The sequence below is a fragment of the Rhizomucor pusillus genome (genome assembly GCF_041956525.1).
Source record: "Rhizomucor pusillus strain CBS 183.67 unplaced genomic scaffold VTP01scaffold_5, whole genome shotgun sequence".
NCBI classification, from domain to species: domain Eukaryota; kingdom Fungi; phylum Mucoromycota; class Mucoromycetes; order Mucorales; family Lichtheimiaceae; genus Rhizomucor; species Rhizomucor pusillus.
The window spans coordinates 1321055-1335994 of NW_027192147.1; the positions used below are offsets into that span (position 1 = coordinate 1321055).

Below are 14940 nucleotides of genomic sequence, written 5' to 3' on the forward strand. Positions count from 1 at the left end.
GATGACCTCCGAACATGAAATTTATGATGGGTTATTTTGTGCAGAATAGAGACCAACGAGATTTCTGAAAGGTACCAACAGTTCAATAGATGGCTTGATTGATCCATTCCAAGATGATGATGATGATGATGATGATGATAAAGACGCCAGTCCTGACCGACAGCAACGAATGTGCTGTTTACACAAAAGAGTCAACCAAACATTAATCACAGTTACAGGATCATGTTTATATTTCCAGGGATTCGCACACGTATCTAATACAGACGCCGAGTCGAAACCTACGTACCCCACACAAGCCGAAATTCGAGGTACACGATCTCGAGTCTCTGATGGAGTTCTACGATATTAGATTGTCATTCAGCAGAAACGCGGCCGATGATGATACCGAACGATATTTTCAGCTATGTGTACATGACAATCAAGCCAACGCATCCCTGAAGAAGATGCCTGATGTTTGGAACTTCTGTAGTCAGGCTTGTAACCAAGACTTTGACCGTTTCCCTCGTTGGCTCTGGAACTACGATATCTCGAAGACTTCAAGCGACAAGTTTATCCTCATGATGCAATATGCACTGACAGATTTCCATCTAAACTGCTTGGCGCCGTCGAAGGCCGTGAATGATGAGCGCACGCCTTACATTGAAAATATTATCCCGCCTTTTAAAGCCTTCCCAAAGCTATTTGATATATTTTCATTTACATGGTCAGTGTTATGCTAGGAGATGATTCATGATATACTGATGATTACCGATATAGGTGTGAGAAAACCCTCACAGCCAAGAAATTCCTTTTCATCTCGTACACGCGGAGGCCATCGAAGCTGGCTGACGGTATTGGAAAGTTGCAGGGTTCGGACACAGAGATGTTAATTATTGAGTCCTCTGGGTAAGAGATATCGATGGATCGTGATGAACTGGATATTGACTAGCTGCTGTTCAAGCATAATATTACTGAGAATCTCCAACATTCGATTGATGATACGTTGAAGCAGCTTGAATCCACATCTCATGCACTCGAAAAGGAGATCAACAGCTACCAATCAGCAGCATAATACAACATTGAAGCAACGCAAAATCTTTGGTATCCATATCATCCAGAATACAATGACGTTGACAGAAACATCGATTAAAAATGAAAAACGATACCGCTTTGTTGAACTTCGGACGGCCACTGTCCCTACTACATGGGATAAGTGCATGCATTGGGTCAAGGTGTTTGAACTGATCGCGACACTCTATGTAAGTAACATCTACACATCCCACCAACTTTAAACACCTGTCGTATATTTTGGCCTTGATGAACAGAGCGGTTGACAGAAACTTTGGATGGGGAGGCTGCTGGACTTATTGAAGTAGCTGAGACGAACACTGTTCGGCACGTACTACAATAAAACACATGTCTCTCATAGCTGGGGGGTTCGTGTTTCAATTCCAGGGAAAACAGTACGGAGTACACCACGATTCGTAGAGCTGGGAAGGGAAGCTGGGGTCTAGCTATGAGGGGCAACGTGCTCTCAAACTAGTGGGGGAGTGCACACATAGGCAACCCATGCTGGAACTGCCATCACGCGCCTGGGCGATCCGACTTTCGTAAGATCGTATGTGTTTAATTTATGGTAGCTGACATATTGGACACTTGTATCACTGTGGGCCACACCTCTCAAATTGGGTCAGCCAAATGAATCTGAGCCATGTACGACTTTTATGTCTAAGGTTTATTTGAAGGACATTGTAACTCTTTTTTACTTGTCAAACAACAGTCCCAGAATGTGAGAGAATGTCGTAGGCTTGGTAGCCCTCGTGAGTGATCTGCTCAGATTACACTGAATATGCGCCACCGAACGAACTGCATAGCCTCCGAAAGTTGCACCAACCACTTGAAATTTACATTGGTCTCTATGGTTCTTCATCGGCGGATCCCATAATTTTCAAACGCAAACTACTGTAAGCAGGCGACATCCATTTCTGAAAATGCGACATGCATTTTTAAGGCAGCAACATTTATTTTCATTGGCTAGCGACATCAATTTCCATTGGCCAGCGACATTGATTTTTATTCATTGCGATTCTACTTTTTGAAAATACTGTATCCTTCGGGCTCAATACTCTTTATATTTTATTCATTCCATTGTCGTCACAAACTCATAATACCGAACATCGGAAGACATATGAATATCCCTAGGATCAAAAGAATAGAACGACACTTAGCTACCTTCTATCTCTGTGGACCTACCTTTGTGGTCTTCCCCATTCTGTGTGGGTTCGTAAAACAAAACAAAAAGGGTGCCAAGCTTCTTGTTTTGCGTTACGAACCCACACACACAGAGAGACAGGAGAATGAACCAATAAGACAAGAAAAGTTAGTAGGCAGAAAGTTGTCTTTTATTCTTCTATTATTCTCAAAAACTTATATCTTTTTCCTGTGCTCCGGCTTTATGATCATATTGGGATGGCTATGGATATACAGTGACTCAAAAAACTGTCCCAATGATTTGAGCATTTGACTTCTCCAAGTAAATACGCCGTCCTGCTGTAATGTAAACCTATGTCATTATATATTGTTCGATAGCCCGATCGATGTGCTATCTTTAGGAAAAAGAAGAGCTGCTGTACAGCAATTGTGGAATGAAATACGAGCGGTCAAAGGTTCGATCCCCATTGGGACAGTTTTTTGTGCGGGTCCAAAATTTTATTTACTACTTTGTATATCCTCCTTTAGCTTTTATTACTGCTTCAATTCTGTTGGGCATGCTTTCTACAAGAGACTGCCATGTTGCCTGTCGTGTTTTCTCCCACTCCGTCTAAACTCACTCCCAGAGGTCTGCCATGGACTTCGGCATTTCATCGTAGTCACTGACGCGACTTTTTAGCACGACTCACAAATGTTCAATCGGGTTTAGATCCGGGGATTGGGCCGGCCAGTCTAGTACTTCGATATTCCGTTCTTTTAGCCAAGCTTTCTGTAGTCTGTTCTGATACTGATACGCTTTCCAGAATGTGTTCGAGGATACTTGTGGTATCCACATGTCGCCACTTCCTCATCCTAAGACTTAGCCAATAGCTTGTCAGTTATTAGACTCAGTTGCGGACTTATTGTTGGGGAGTCTTTCGTAAAAGTTTTCTCCCTTGTCCGAATAAAACGGCACACTCATGTCTCACGGTACTCGTCTGTTTCCACATCGCTATTCTCCCTTAAAAAACCACAGATACATTATGTCCAGCACGTCGTTTAATGGCAGGACCATCCATTCCTGCCTGCTGCGCAGTGTCTAAAAGACATCACCTTAAAAAATACCAGCTGATACCGTCTGAAACACCCACCAGTCACTATCAATAGTGTCTAAATTTATCGACAGTAACTTACTGGCAAGACCTGCATCCGACATGCTTCATTGAACATGTCGATTTGATTGGTTGTTGCTGCTTCGCTTGATAGTCGAGACCTATGAGCACAACATTGGCGGTACTTATCTGAGTAGCTTTATGTTTCAACATACTTTCACTTAACCAGCTTCCTGAAAACTGATGTACAAAGACAGAATCATTCGACATGTAAAACTCTTCGAAAGAGTCATATGCAGGTATGCCAAGTTCAAACGCGTAGGCTAGGAAAAAGAGTGGAAGATCCAGAGAAGAATGCCCTGCGTAGTCTCAGAGCGTCATGCTTCATTTGCAATTCTGGCTCTGTTTTTGTATTCTTTTCTGAAGCTCTGAGTCCGCTACCTGTAGTTGAAACATCCCTCCAATGACTCTCTTGATAAAGGCTTTCGCCTCTTCGGGACTTTTGTCCGACGTTAAGGCCCCATGCTTATTTGCATATTGTTCTCGGATAAGTGCTTTGTTTTGGCAGAGTCTCGAACGGAATTTGGTTAAAGTCACAGACATTGATGCATTTAACTTCAGACTTACTTTCCACATTGTTTACATCAATATTTACTGCCCCGCAGCTCAGCAAACTCTTTCATTCCTGCTGCGGTAGGAGTGTGAATGCCTTCGGCCCATGCTTGAGCTCCGGGCCATGTTGGACTTTGCAATGGCTTCCAAAAATGGCATAATAAATCCGCAATTCCAGTGTAAATGACGCTCGAATCCTCCTATACAGGGCATTGTACGGCTCCAGGTGTTTGCTGCTTCTCTAGCCACTCCCTGGAGCAACAGACGAATTTAGGAATTGATAGTCAATATGGAGCTGGAGATCTTAACCTTATCTTCCTTGCGCGCGGATCCTGCAGCGGTCGAGGTCCAGCCGGCGTCCCCATTATACTCACAGGTGCAGACGACGAGTCTTCTGCGATTTTTGAAGATATCTTTCCTTCTTCGATGTATCTCAGAAAGTCTTCGGACATTTTAAGAAACCCTCCTTCAGTTCTTTTCTTGTGTTGTTCTTCCGCGAACAGTTGGTTTTTGCACATCCATATTCTTCTGATGGGTATTTGAATAGCATGTCCACTTTGGCGCCACAACCTTTTCATTGCAGGGGTTCGATTTCTGCTATAGACCTTTCCTCGTTCCTGGAGTCATAGGACGCACCGCGCCCTATCTCGCTACTAGGTTAAGCAATATATAAATTACGACCTCGTACATTATGGCGCACTGTATTCTAGCTTACGTTATTATTAAAACGATTCATTGAAACGCCTTCGATGAAACGCCAGCTCTTCGTTTCAGATCACTTTCGCTGTGATTGCTCTTGAGAAGGTGGTTATCGACCAAAACGTCTATCCCACCCGAAATGGTCTTGCATCCAATGTAAATCTGCTTGCTTCTCTGGATGGAAAGGATGATGCTGAGCGTTTCTAAATACCTCGCTTGCCGTAGACTATTCATGCAAAACATAAGATTTCATATATGCTCAGGTCCTTGAAGGATTGCCTTCACCTTCCGCTTATAGGGATCCAGATACTTTGCTCGTTCTTCGGAGAGAGTTAATCGCAGATTCCGACAGTCTCTACCGAGATCCAGTCTCCAATAATGCAGAATGTCTTCAGCTTCGGAAAGTCCACATTTCCGGCATCGATTACCTTTATGGACAGTACTTTAAGCCGATTCGTCTTGTACGCAGCATCCAAAGAAATGATCTAGGGAAACTTTCGGGCGATATCGATGAACCAGTGGTGTGCGAGGAACGAAGAGAAAAGGATCGCTCTGAGAGCATATCAAGCGGAAGATTTCGTGGTCCACGTCGGTATTAAACTGTTTCTAGGGAAGGCTTGAGATCCTTGGAGGTCACAGAAAGGCCTATTTTTTCGAGTATATTATGATTGTCGTGTTTTCTTACCTGAGCCTTAATAATCGTCTTTATGACTTTTTTGGATATCCCCTTCCAGACTGCGATCCGTGGGATATAATACTGGATCCATTGCGAAAGCATGATCGTGTTCGTTCCTTCATGGCGATAACGTGCTGTTGGCAGTTTCTTTGTTCAAAGTTCGAATCATACCGTCAACTGCACGCCCAATATTTTGAGAATCTTTGCGTTCCTCTTTCGCAGCACCGATTGTGGTAACTATGCCTTTATCATCTGCAATGAATGCAGGTTTCTTGGCTCCTGATTTTGCCTTAGTGTCGACATTCTAGCCGCGTGTATCTGTTCTTGCCGCTCATAGAGCTTCCCACGGTGTGCAGCGGTACCTTGAGAAGTCCCCGTTAGCTTTCGACCATTTCGGATGGCTTCACGAACTCCATTGGCAGATCCCCAAGCTTGACGCAGTTCGTCTGGAGTGACTATCATTTCGCGCAAATCGTTCGGCGTTGTAGAATAATAATATTCAGAGAGACTGGGATGGTGAGAGAGGTGGTGCAGATAGCAGAACCCAAAATAGGAGTTGTTAAATTGAGTTGAAGACCGGGAATGCGAAAGCTGCGACGTCGGACGGCACGTCTTTAGTAACAAGAAAGGGAGGGATGAGAACTTCTTGCTTACGACATTCTCTGCTGACTTCGTTGCTTCCTACATAATCATGCTTCGTCTCAAAGAACAAGATTCATGCTGAACCAAATATCTTCGTTCGACCACGCTCCACTATCAATAACTTCAATTGTTGGCATGACATATGACCACAAATCGAGTAAGGGTCTCTGACCGATAATCTCCGAAGGTTCGATCTCGTTTGAGTCGACATTTCATAGAGCAACTATTAGTTAGCTATTTACATCTCTGCTTTCGCTGGGCTTATAGCATGGGTACAAATTGCTCCATGAATTTCCTATTGCTTAGACTAAGGAATACGTTCGGTATTTATATGTTTTATTTCATTGAAGGTTGTAAAGATGGATAATATGCAAAAGACTTCAACGCTCGAACCTTTGACTGCGTCTAATAGGTGCAAAGAAATTGGCTTTAGGTATATATGGTTGCGTTCTAATATCATATTTTTGTTTCTCCAGTCTGAAAACCAGTGGACCTGGATTTGCCACCACCCACCTTCCGTTCCCTTTCTATCACTCCTGCTGTGCGCTTCCTTGACCGCCCTGCCCTCCTTCGGAATTTCTTGTTCTCTGCTCACTCTCTTCTTTCTCTTGTTTTTCAAATTTCAAATGTGTCGATACCGAGAAACGGGTTTGTCCAATACACTAGCTGGCGAATAAATAGCACCTACATCAGATACAACCCAGGATATTAACTCAAGAAGAAACATTATGCTGCGGAAATGCTTGCGACGACAGCGACAGTGTTGTCGTTTTGACTCAGTTGATTAGTGATCGAATGGAAGGAATTGTGGCAAAGAAAATTTTACTTTACAAGCGCTTCACGCTTCGCTTCGCTCGCTGCGCTTGGTTCGCTGAAGCTCATGGCTGATCCGATCTGTAGAATAAAGTCGCTTGGCGTTCATAAACCTCCGTTCTCCGGCGGTTTTGTATCTGCTTCGGTACTGCAAACACAGCGTCGTCGAAAACCGGTTCTTCAGAGTGGCGCTCGCATGAATCGATCTTTGAGAAAATACTTCACCTAAAATATAGCTTCTTGCTGCTTCGAAACAAATGCACAAACAGTCTTCTTATACTTAGCAGTAGACTTCTAGTAAGACTTCTCCCGTCAATTTTTAAGTCTCCCTATTTTCAAGCAAAATCCTGTAATCGAGGCCTTGAACTTATCGGGATCCATTGTAATAGTAAAAGGTTGTCCTCCAAGATCAACCGTTTCGCCCCCTCTCCTTCTTCTTTCTTTCGCTTCTGCTAGCGATGCATCACTTCAAGTCCTCTGTCATACTCCTTTTATTTTAAGAAGCCGACCCCACGGGCTACAAGTATGTCTACTAGTTTGCTTTGCTGCGATGGACACAAGCTGATATAGAAACGCCAGGTGCGCGGTCTGGTCCCCCGCGAATCGGCGGATTACCGTTTGGGGTGTAAGTATCAATTATGATTACGCAGCAGTAGCGCAAGATATTAACGTAGTGCCTTATGAAATTTCCTTGTTCCCAATCTACTACACTCGCACTCGCTCTTGACTTCCTCGTATTCATTCCTGTATTGTCTTCTTTGTAATTTAACTTTGATTATTTCTTTCTAATATAAAAATATCTTTATCCTATATAATGCTTATACTGGCTGCAGCTGCTGTTGGATAGCATATTCTATAGCGCAAACATTTCCTTAATATAATATAACACTTTCTTATTTTCGTTTGTCTCATGCTGAGCCTCAATGGTACAAAATTTCCATTTCGATTCTTGAAAAGTGGCCAAATGCAGCTTGATCCTCTGAGGACGTCCTGTTAGCGAACAAAATGACAGACAAGCTACCTCCAAATCTCCTGAAACTCTTTGCTCCACGTCCTCCACTTCCGTACGCACCACCTCTTGACAAGGAACCAGGGAAGCGCGTTGGTGCCAGGATTACTGGGGTGGCTGACCTCGTTCCGATGCTGAGGAACTACGACCCTGATTACGTGCCTTGGAAAACTGCTGAAGAGAAGCGAAAAGAGAAGGTAAAAATAATCGCTTGGTCTCTTTTAGTCACGGTGCTTCTGCAATGCCGTTGAAAGTAGACTGATTTGCTCCCTATAGATTGAAGAAAAAAAGAAAAAGGCAGAGGAAGATTTGCAAAAGGCTTTAGCTCAATGTAAGGAATGAAGATCATGTTTGGACAGTCAGGATTTAATCTCACAATCCTTGCCTGACAGATGATCCTGAGAACGATCCAAATGCACAAGGCAACCCTTTCAATACGCTTTTCGTAGCGCGTTTAAGCTACGACTTGACAGAGGAGGATTTGATGCGCGAATTTGAGCAATATGGACCCATCAGACATGTAAGAAGGTCATTCAAAAACTTGTTGTGCTTGAAGCTAAATATGTGATATAGCTGCGGCTGGTACGAACACCAGAGGGCAAATCGCGTGGTTATGCCTTCATTGAATATGAGCGAGAAAAAGACATGCGAGGTATAGTATAGGATGAGAAGCCGATTGTGGACCCTCACTTATAATCGATATCTATCATTTCAGCTGCTTACAAAGATGCCGACGGCTTGCGATTGCTGGGACGCAAAATAGTTGTCGATGTCGAGCGCGGCAGAACTGTGAAAGATTGGCGACCACGAAGACTAGGTGGCGGATTAGGCAATACCCGGAGCGGCCCTCCAGCAACAGCACCCAGAGAGGACAGATATTCTTACAGTGAAAACGGACGTCGCGATCGTGGATACGGTGGCGGGCGATCTAGCGGATACGACCATAGAGGTGGAGGTGGATATGGTGGATATGGCGGACGCTACGGCAGAAGAGACTACGACGACCGGCGGCGGCCACGAATGCGCTCTCGAAGCCGAAGTCCACGAGGGTATAGAGATAGATATGGAGGTGGAGGTAGTCGCGGCAGAGACAGATCAAGAGATCGTATGGGCCGTAGAGACCGTTATTGATAGCTGCTGTAAAGTTATAAGCCTCGTTGAAAATTGAAATGGTTAAATGTATCGCGAGAAAGCCTAAATGCAAAGCCTACGGAATGTTTGGAGGGAAAGGGTGGGCTGTCCATATTTAGCTTACGAAATCACAGCAAGACTGCGTATACCGACGATTTTATGAGCTCTCCGTTTCCGGGAAGACTTGGAAATATCCATCACCTCAGCTTGTATCGAATAATATTGGCAGAACGTTAATAGACAATGTGCATATTCTGTAGAAAGCAAAAGGAAAAGTCGCTGTACAGAACATTGAGAAGACCTACGATGGTAGGTCCAGAAGGGCAGGTATCATTGTTATGAATCGTGAAAGTAAGAACCAACTGGAAAGAGCGGAAGTCTCGAGGCCTTAGAAAGAAGAGAAGCAAACGCTCGATATGAAGATAAGACATACATGGAAGCTACAGCACATCCGTTTTAGAATGACTAGCAAGAGATGAATGCTGTTCAAAAGCACTTTCCCTCTTAACCTTGACTGACAGTATTATCCATTTCCCAGATATTCTCTCTCTTTCGCATTTGCGTATAAAGTGTGTGCGTCAGGACCATGTGCATCCGGTTTGAAACCTTTCCCAAGACGGGATAATCTTTCAAAACGGCACTTCATTTCCATCATTTAAAGCATGAAGCAACAGCACAAGAAGGCAGGCTTGCGCCTTGCCTGCTACGTGCCTGGCTATTATTATTATGACATGCATAAAGAGCCAATCGATTCTAGCTCTTTTCCCTGTCCTTTCTGGCGCCTTTCGTGCGTAGTATTGCTGGCTTTTTCATAGCAGATATAATGCAGTTTCGTACATGCATCCACCAGAGCCAGGTTACTTGATGGGCGGATTACATTGCTAAAGACTCTGGATAAAAACAAACCTTTTCTTGATTACTATCATTTGTTGCTAAACAATATAGTAGAAATGTGTACCTGATATGCTTCTATGTTTACATATCGTCGCATACTGAGTTATCATCAATTATCGTGGGATCTTTCCTTGACGTGGAGTTGATAGAGGCGAGTCATCAGCATGTATATCATTATCAATTTGATGGGTAACGAAGAATCTTTCCGGGCGCAATGCAGCCGTTCGGTGGACCTCCGGTTCAGACATCTCTCGAAACTTATTCATAAATTCTCCAAGCTCATCCAGCTATAATATCAACTTAGGATATACTGATTTGCCCACAAATACTTGCATACATGCCTTGAGCATTAAGCTTTTAAGGCTGGCTTCTTTCTTGCTGAAGGTTTCTACACTGTGCTGATAGCTATTCTCGATGTCTTCGTCTGCTTGAGAGTTATGTTGACTGCATCGTTGTCGTACCTGGTCAGCCAGCGCCTACAAGAGAGCAATATAGAAAACATGCTTACAGAGGTTCGCTCAGTGCTTCCAACGCAATGTGATCTCCCGCCAGGTCTATCTGTTTGCGTCGTATCAAGTCAAGTTCTTTGAAGACCCTTTCCGTGTCCTGCCCTAAGCTCAGATTTAGCCGCGATCAAAGGCACCAAATCAATCTTGCATCCTTACCAAACACGCGCAGTTCACCGTGAGCAAACATGCGATCCATACGCTTGAATTCCTTTTCAAGACTAGCCAATACTTCAGCGTGATCTTGCATGGCGGGAATAAGAGTAAGCTTCGCAGACACAGTGAGTTTGAAAAAGATCACGGATGCTCGGGCGCAGGACTTGGATCATCATTTGACTACATTGGTAAAAAGGCTGCTGCTTACATGTACAGTTTGCAGTTTACCTCACAAAGAACGCTATTTTTTTGTATCAGGCAAAGATGCAGTCTAAATAGCAAAACATTATCTTCTCGATAAAGCATAAGGGACGATCTCCAAATCATTGATTTCTTTTTATCCCACCGCTTCGATGACAGCTCTACAGAGCACCAGATTCGGCTACTCTTCAATGCACTACCAGGTGTAAATCTCTATTGTCTTTCTGTCAAGAGCATGGTTATTTTTATTTTATTACTTTTTGGGATCATTTCCTGCAAAAAGCTTCCGCGCTGCGTCTATCACACTGCTATAAATTCACTTCCAGGATATTTCAGGAACTTAACACACTGCGACAACTGGAATCCAACATAATATTTACCTCATTGCTCCGGCTTCAGAGTGTTATTGATCCAAATCGCTCACTGAACGCGAGAAATATCGGCATTACAACGGAAGCGGATAGGATTGGTACCAGAAGGGCTGCGAGAGTTAGTAGCTTCCTTTGTCGACGCGTGCTGGCGTTTGGCGTATGCAGCAAAATCCATGTCGCACAGAGAACATTGACGCAAATCACATCAAAACTGATGCTAAGTTGGGCCGGATGGAATACAAAAGTGCCGACCAATTGCAAAAAGGCTGTCCATACACCTTGGACCTCCGGTGTCGAGGATATGCAATCCATCCATTGACGAGTATAGATAGCAAAAGCTATGCCAGCTGCCAGAGTGTAAACGGTGGAAATCAGCCATGAGCGTTCGATTTGCGAAGGTACCTCCCCGGATTTCATTTCCGGCTTCTTTGCGAGCGGCACGATAAGCAACGCGTGCATCAGTAAAAGGTTTGGTAAAAACTTGAGGCTATCAGCGAAGAAGGGCGATAAGATGATGGTTATCGAAGAGATGACCATGCACACAGTAACCAAAATGGTCAATTCATGAGATGGCTCGTTCCGTGCTAATTTGGGTCGCGGCATGATGACGGCAAAGAATAATCCACTCGCAACAGATATAGCTACGATTTGCCCAAGTAGCATGAATGCCCAAAGATAAGGCACTTTGCGCCTAGATCCTACGAGAATTTCATGTATTACTATTAAAACTACATGGATATTGATTTGCGCAGCAAAGCAGAACTTCTTTACCCTCAAACGCTAAAAATGGCATCCAAACAAGAGCGGTGAAGTTGCATAGTTGATGACTCCACAACCACTGCCAAGGTCCTGAACTAACGAATCTCCAAGCATCATCGAAAAGCGAGACATCGTGTAGCCACCGAGAAACACGATCCAGAGTCCCAACATCAGAAATGACATGCTGTGCACTGACCCATTCGCGATAGCTGTGCAGAAAATATTGAAGCATAAACGTCCAAGTAAGTAGGAACGACACAGCAGACAAGGCCAGAAAGAGATAGCTTGTTGGTCGTGTACTTTGTACAGCCTGTCCGAACAAATGCCGTAGCTGCCAGCATAGCGCGCCGATAGCTCCAAAATATGATACAAGGATCGCCACGTCCAGAGGGTATTCCATTAGATGCGTTTGTCCAAGAAATGCAGAACAAAAAAGAAACGGAAAAAAATTGGATAAGCCCGAATTCAACAGCAGTTTTATATTTCAATAAGCACTATAGTACAATCATCATAATCTTGGAGGGTCGATGCAAAGAAACCATGTAATCCTTCTCGATTTGCAAAGTATCTAGCAGCCATCGCCAGCGTGCGCTCCTTTATCTTTCTGGTTCTTGTTTCTTCCTCGTTGAGTTCTCGAAAGAGCAGAGGTACTCGCGGTTGCTCAACTCCCTCTGCTTTTGTTTCCTCCACGTTCTTTTCTTCAGAAGTTTCTGTCGAATTGTTTTTGACTTGTAAGCTAGAATCCGATTCTGCAGCTTCTTGAGGTTTATCGACATCCATGCCGTCCTTTCTATCCTCCTCATCCTTAATACTCTCCTTTTCTTCTGGCTTGGATTGTTCTCCATTTTCTTGCATCGTTTCTTGCTGTTCTTGCTTCTTCTCTGCATCTTGAGTATGGTCAATGGTTTGGCCACCGGAATTTTCTTCGTTTTGTAGCATTAGACCTCCTGATTTCTCGCCGTCTTCGATCATAGGTCCCATCATTCTCGCCACCGCCCGGTTTTGGCGTTCTGGAGTATCCTCGTACATGTAATCAAACATGCCATCTGTACTCATGAACAGAAAGTGCCTTCGTTTACTTTTATGTGGTCCTGATGTCACAAGTGTCCGTTGGTCTGCGCTGTCATCGTCGGAAATGCGAATGAACGTTACATCCGGTTCACATGAAATAATCTTCTTTTCTTTGTTCATTTTGAAGTCCAAATCTCCACAGGAGCGAGCAACGTTTAATGACGGAATTCGACTGTCGCGTGTTCGAGGTCTGATGAAGGAGTTATTTGTTTTTGTGTCATCTTCATGTGGTGTGTAATCTTTTGGCCGAATCCGTGCATTTTTTAAAGCAATCCTCTTGGCTTGTCGATTACCATCCTCCCTCAGTTTGTCCAGATCCACCTTGATAACACGATCTTGCACAGAATCGACAAATTCTCCACCATTTTCTAGAATCTCTCGTGCCAAATGCTCCAGGTAAGGTTTGTGATCCTGAGACGCGAATACAACATCCATCTTGTAATCACTGTCAAGACCTAGCGGCCCAATGTCGTTCAATGTTGACGGCGACGGCTTGGAGTCTGCGGAGGCGGGCTCAGGTGCAGAAATCAGAACAGAACGGGAATCTCCAACATTCACATTGATCAACCAATTGCCGAGAAATATATTGACGATTAAGGTACAGCCATCATTGTCCTTTTCTTCCGAGCCCTGGCTGTCTGACGCTGCATTATTTTCCTCTTGTTGCTTTTGATCTTTGTTGTTGTCGTCCGTCTGGTTTGTTTTCACGTCGTCTTCGCCGCCATTCTGGGCTATTCTTCCAAGTTGTAATCGCTTAATCTCTAGATATTGCTCATCGAGTGCTTCCACCATATGTTTGATGTCTTTTTCAAATCGCTTCTGTGTCTCTTTGTCGGCAAAGGTATCGATGTTATAATTCGCGCACAATTCTTGCAATGCCGCTGGCGTTTTACGCACAAAAAATTCTGAGCAACCGCGTCCGCCGTGTCCATCAGCTAATATAAACATTCGACCAACTACTCGTTTCTCGCTGGGTGATACTATGTCGGCAACACGGAACTTGTCTTCACAGTGTACTTTTGGTATCTTGACCTTTTCGTGCGATCTGAATCTCGGATAAGAGTATCCTTTCTGTTGTGCGATGGCAAAGTAGGAAGCGATTGGGTATTCTTCAAAGTTGATGGAATCAATATAATTCATGTCCGCAGTGGGTGGTGCATAGAGCAATGAATAATGATTGATAGTGTCCTCTTCGACCGGCGCGCTCTCTACTGATTCCTCGTCCGATGATCCAACCGATCCAAGGCTGTTGCAATAATAGTTAATATCTCACTTCATTCTTGATGTTCCAAAATCTTCCTATACATACTCTGAATCATCCTCCATATCAACATCAACGTCTGAACCGTCATCAGAACCTCCATATCCTCCTTGTCTTCGCTTCTTCGCTGCTTTTCGTCGCCGACTTGCTTTACGCAATGCATCCGGTGTATAGAATTTTGGTGTCTTGCGCTGTCGTTTACCTAACTGTCCAGCATACGACGAACTATATGAGGTTGCATGTTCAACGGGTTTAAGGATAATAGGTTCATCTGGAATTTCCAAAGGGGGTGGGACCGTCGCGTCGCCCAGAACGCTCTGCGAAATGCAATATCTTGCTTGACGGCCAGAGCTGTCCTTTTGAATCTCAAACGGATCAGGCTTTTTGAGATCTCTCGCTGTCTTGCGGGAAGTGGAGATAATGCCCTGAATAGTACTCTTTGGTGTTTCGCCACTGATGCAACAGAATCGTGAGTATTAGACCGTCCATGGAGAGACCCCAAGCGCCACGACCTCGCAAATTGGAACATGTAGGGAATTCAATCCGGCCAAGCTCTGCGCTGACGACGTTGCGCTGGGTGATTACAAGCGCGTCACTTACCGAAGGGGAAGCAGGTCCAATGCCCTCACTGCAACCACGAGTTGCGCAGCATTCATGGGCTGATTGCCGTAATGAAAGAGTGTAGCCATGATTTTCATAAACGATGAATTCGCTCGTAATTGATCACATAGGGTCAATTCTTTAAGTTCAGTGTTGACGTTGTCCATGATGGCCGGAATGCATTCAAGGACCTTTTGCGGGCAGTAAGAAAAAAAATTGACCGGTTGTGTTCAACGAATCTAAAACACCGATCGCATG

General features: G+C 44.2%; 6 protein-coding genes across 6 annotated transcripts; 2 read left to right on the plus strand and 4 right to left on the minus strand.

Moving 5' to 3' along the window:
- Nucleotides 1–329: 329 nt before the first annotated feature.
- VTP01DRAFT_8669 (uncharacterized protein) lies at nucleotides 330–1390 on the plus strand (the record flags this gene model as incomplete). The annotated part of the gene is made up of 4 exons (XM_069387815.1): nucleotides 330–703; nucleotides 757–885; nucleotides 992–1242; nucleotides 1305–1390. The coding sequence occupies 4 exons, from the start codon at nucleotides 330–332 to the stop codon at nucleotides 1388–1390; spliced, it is 840 nt and encodes a 279-aa protein (XP_069241547.1).
- Nucleotides 1391–2885: 1495 nt separating this feature from the next.
- VTP01DRAFT_8670 (uncharacterized protein) lies at nucleotides 2886–5730 on the minus strand (the record flags this gene model as incomplete). The annotated part of the gene is made up of 8 exons (XM_069387817.1): nucleotides 2886–3042; nucleotides 3364–3442; nucleotides 3497–3640; nucleotides 3937–4093; nucleotides 4804–4818; nucleotides 4878–5020; nucleotides 5440–5547; nucleotides 5631–5730. The coding sequence occupies 8 exons, from the start codon at nucleotides 5728–5730 to the stop codon at nucleotides 2886–2888; spliced, it is 903 nt and encodes a 300-aa protein (XP_069241548.1).
- Nucleotides 5731–7728: 1998 nt separating this feature from the next.
- On the plus strand, nucleotides 7729–8863 carry VTP01DRAFT_8671 (uncharacterized protein; the record flags this gene model as incomplete). The annotated part of the gene is made up of 5 exons (XM_069387818.1): nucleotides 7729–7929; nucleotides 8009–8063; nucleotides 8125–8252; nucleotides 8306–8384; nucleotides 8448–8863. 5 exons carry the CDS (start codon nucleotides 7729–7731, stop codon nucleotides 8861–8863), a joined length of 879 nt encoding a protein of 292 aa, XP_069241549.1.
- A 1007-nt stretch (nucleotides 8864–9870) lies between these two features.
- On the minus strand, nucleotides 9871–10513 carry VTP01DRAFT_8672 (uncharacterized protein; the record flags this gene model as incomplete). The annotated part of the gene is made up of 4 exons (XM_069387819.1): nucleotides 9871–10044; nucleotides 10099–10201; nucleotides 10266–10368; nucleotides 10423–10513. 4 exons carry the CDS (start codon nucleotides 10511–10513, stop codon nucleotides 9871–9873), a joined length of 471 nt encoding a protein of 156 aa, XP_069241550.1.
- Nucleotides 10514–11015: 502 nt separating this feature from the next.
- VTP01DRAFT_8673 (uncharacterized protein) lies at nucleotides 11016–12150 on the minus strand (the record flags this gene model as incomplete). The annotated part of the gene is made up of 2 exons (XM_069387820.1): nucleotides 11016–11689; nucleotides 11763–12150. 2 exons carry the CDS (start codon nucleotides 12148–12150, stop codon nucleotides 11016–11018), a joined length of 1062 nt encoding a protein of 353 aa, XP_069241551.1.
- Nucleotides 12151–12227: 77 nt separating this feature from the next.
- Nucleotides 12228–14849, minus strand: VTP01DRAFT_8674 (uncharacterized protein; the record flags this gene model as incomplete). Its single annotated transcript, XM_069387821.1, has 3 exons — nucleotides 12228–14067; nucleotides 14131–14535; nucleotides 14683–14849. The coding sequence occupies 3 exons, from the start codon at nucleotides 14847–14849 to the stop codon at nucleotides 12228–12230; spliced, it is 2412 nt and encodes an 803-aa protein (XP_069241552.1).
- Nucleotides 14850–14940: the final 91 nt, after the last annotated feature.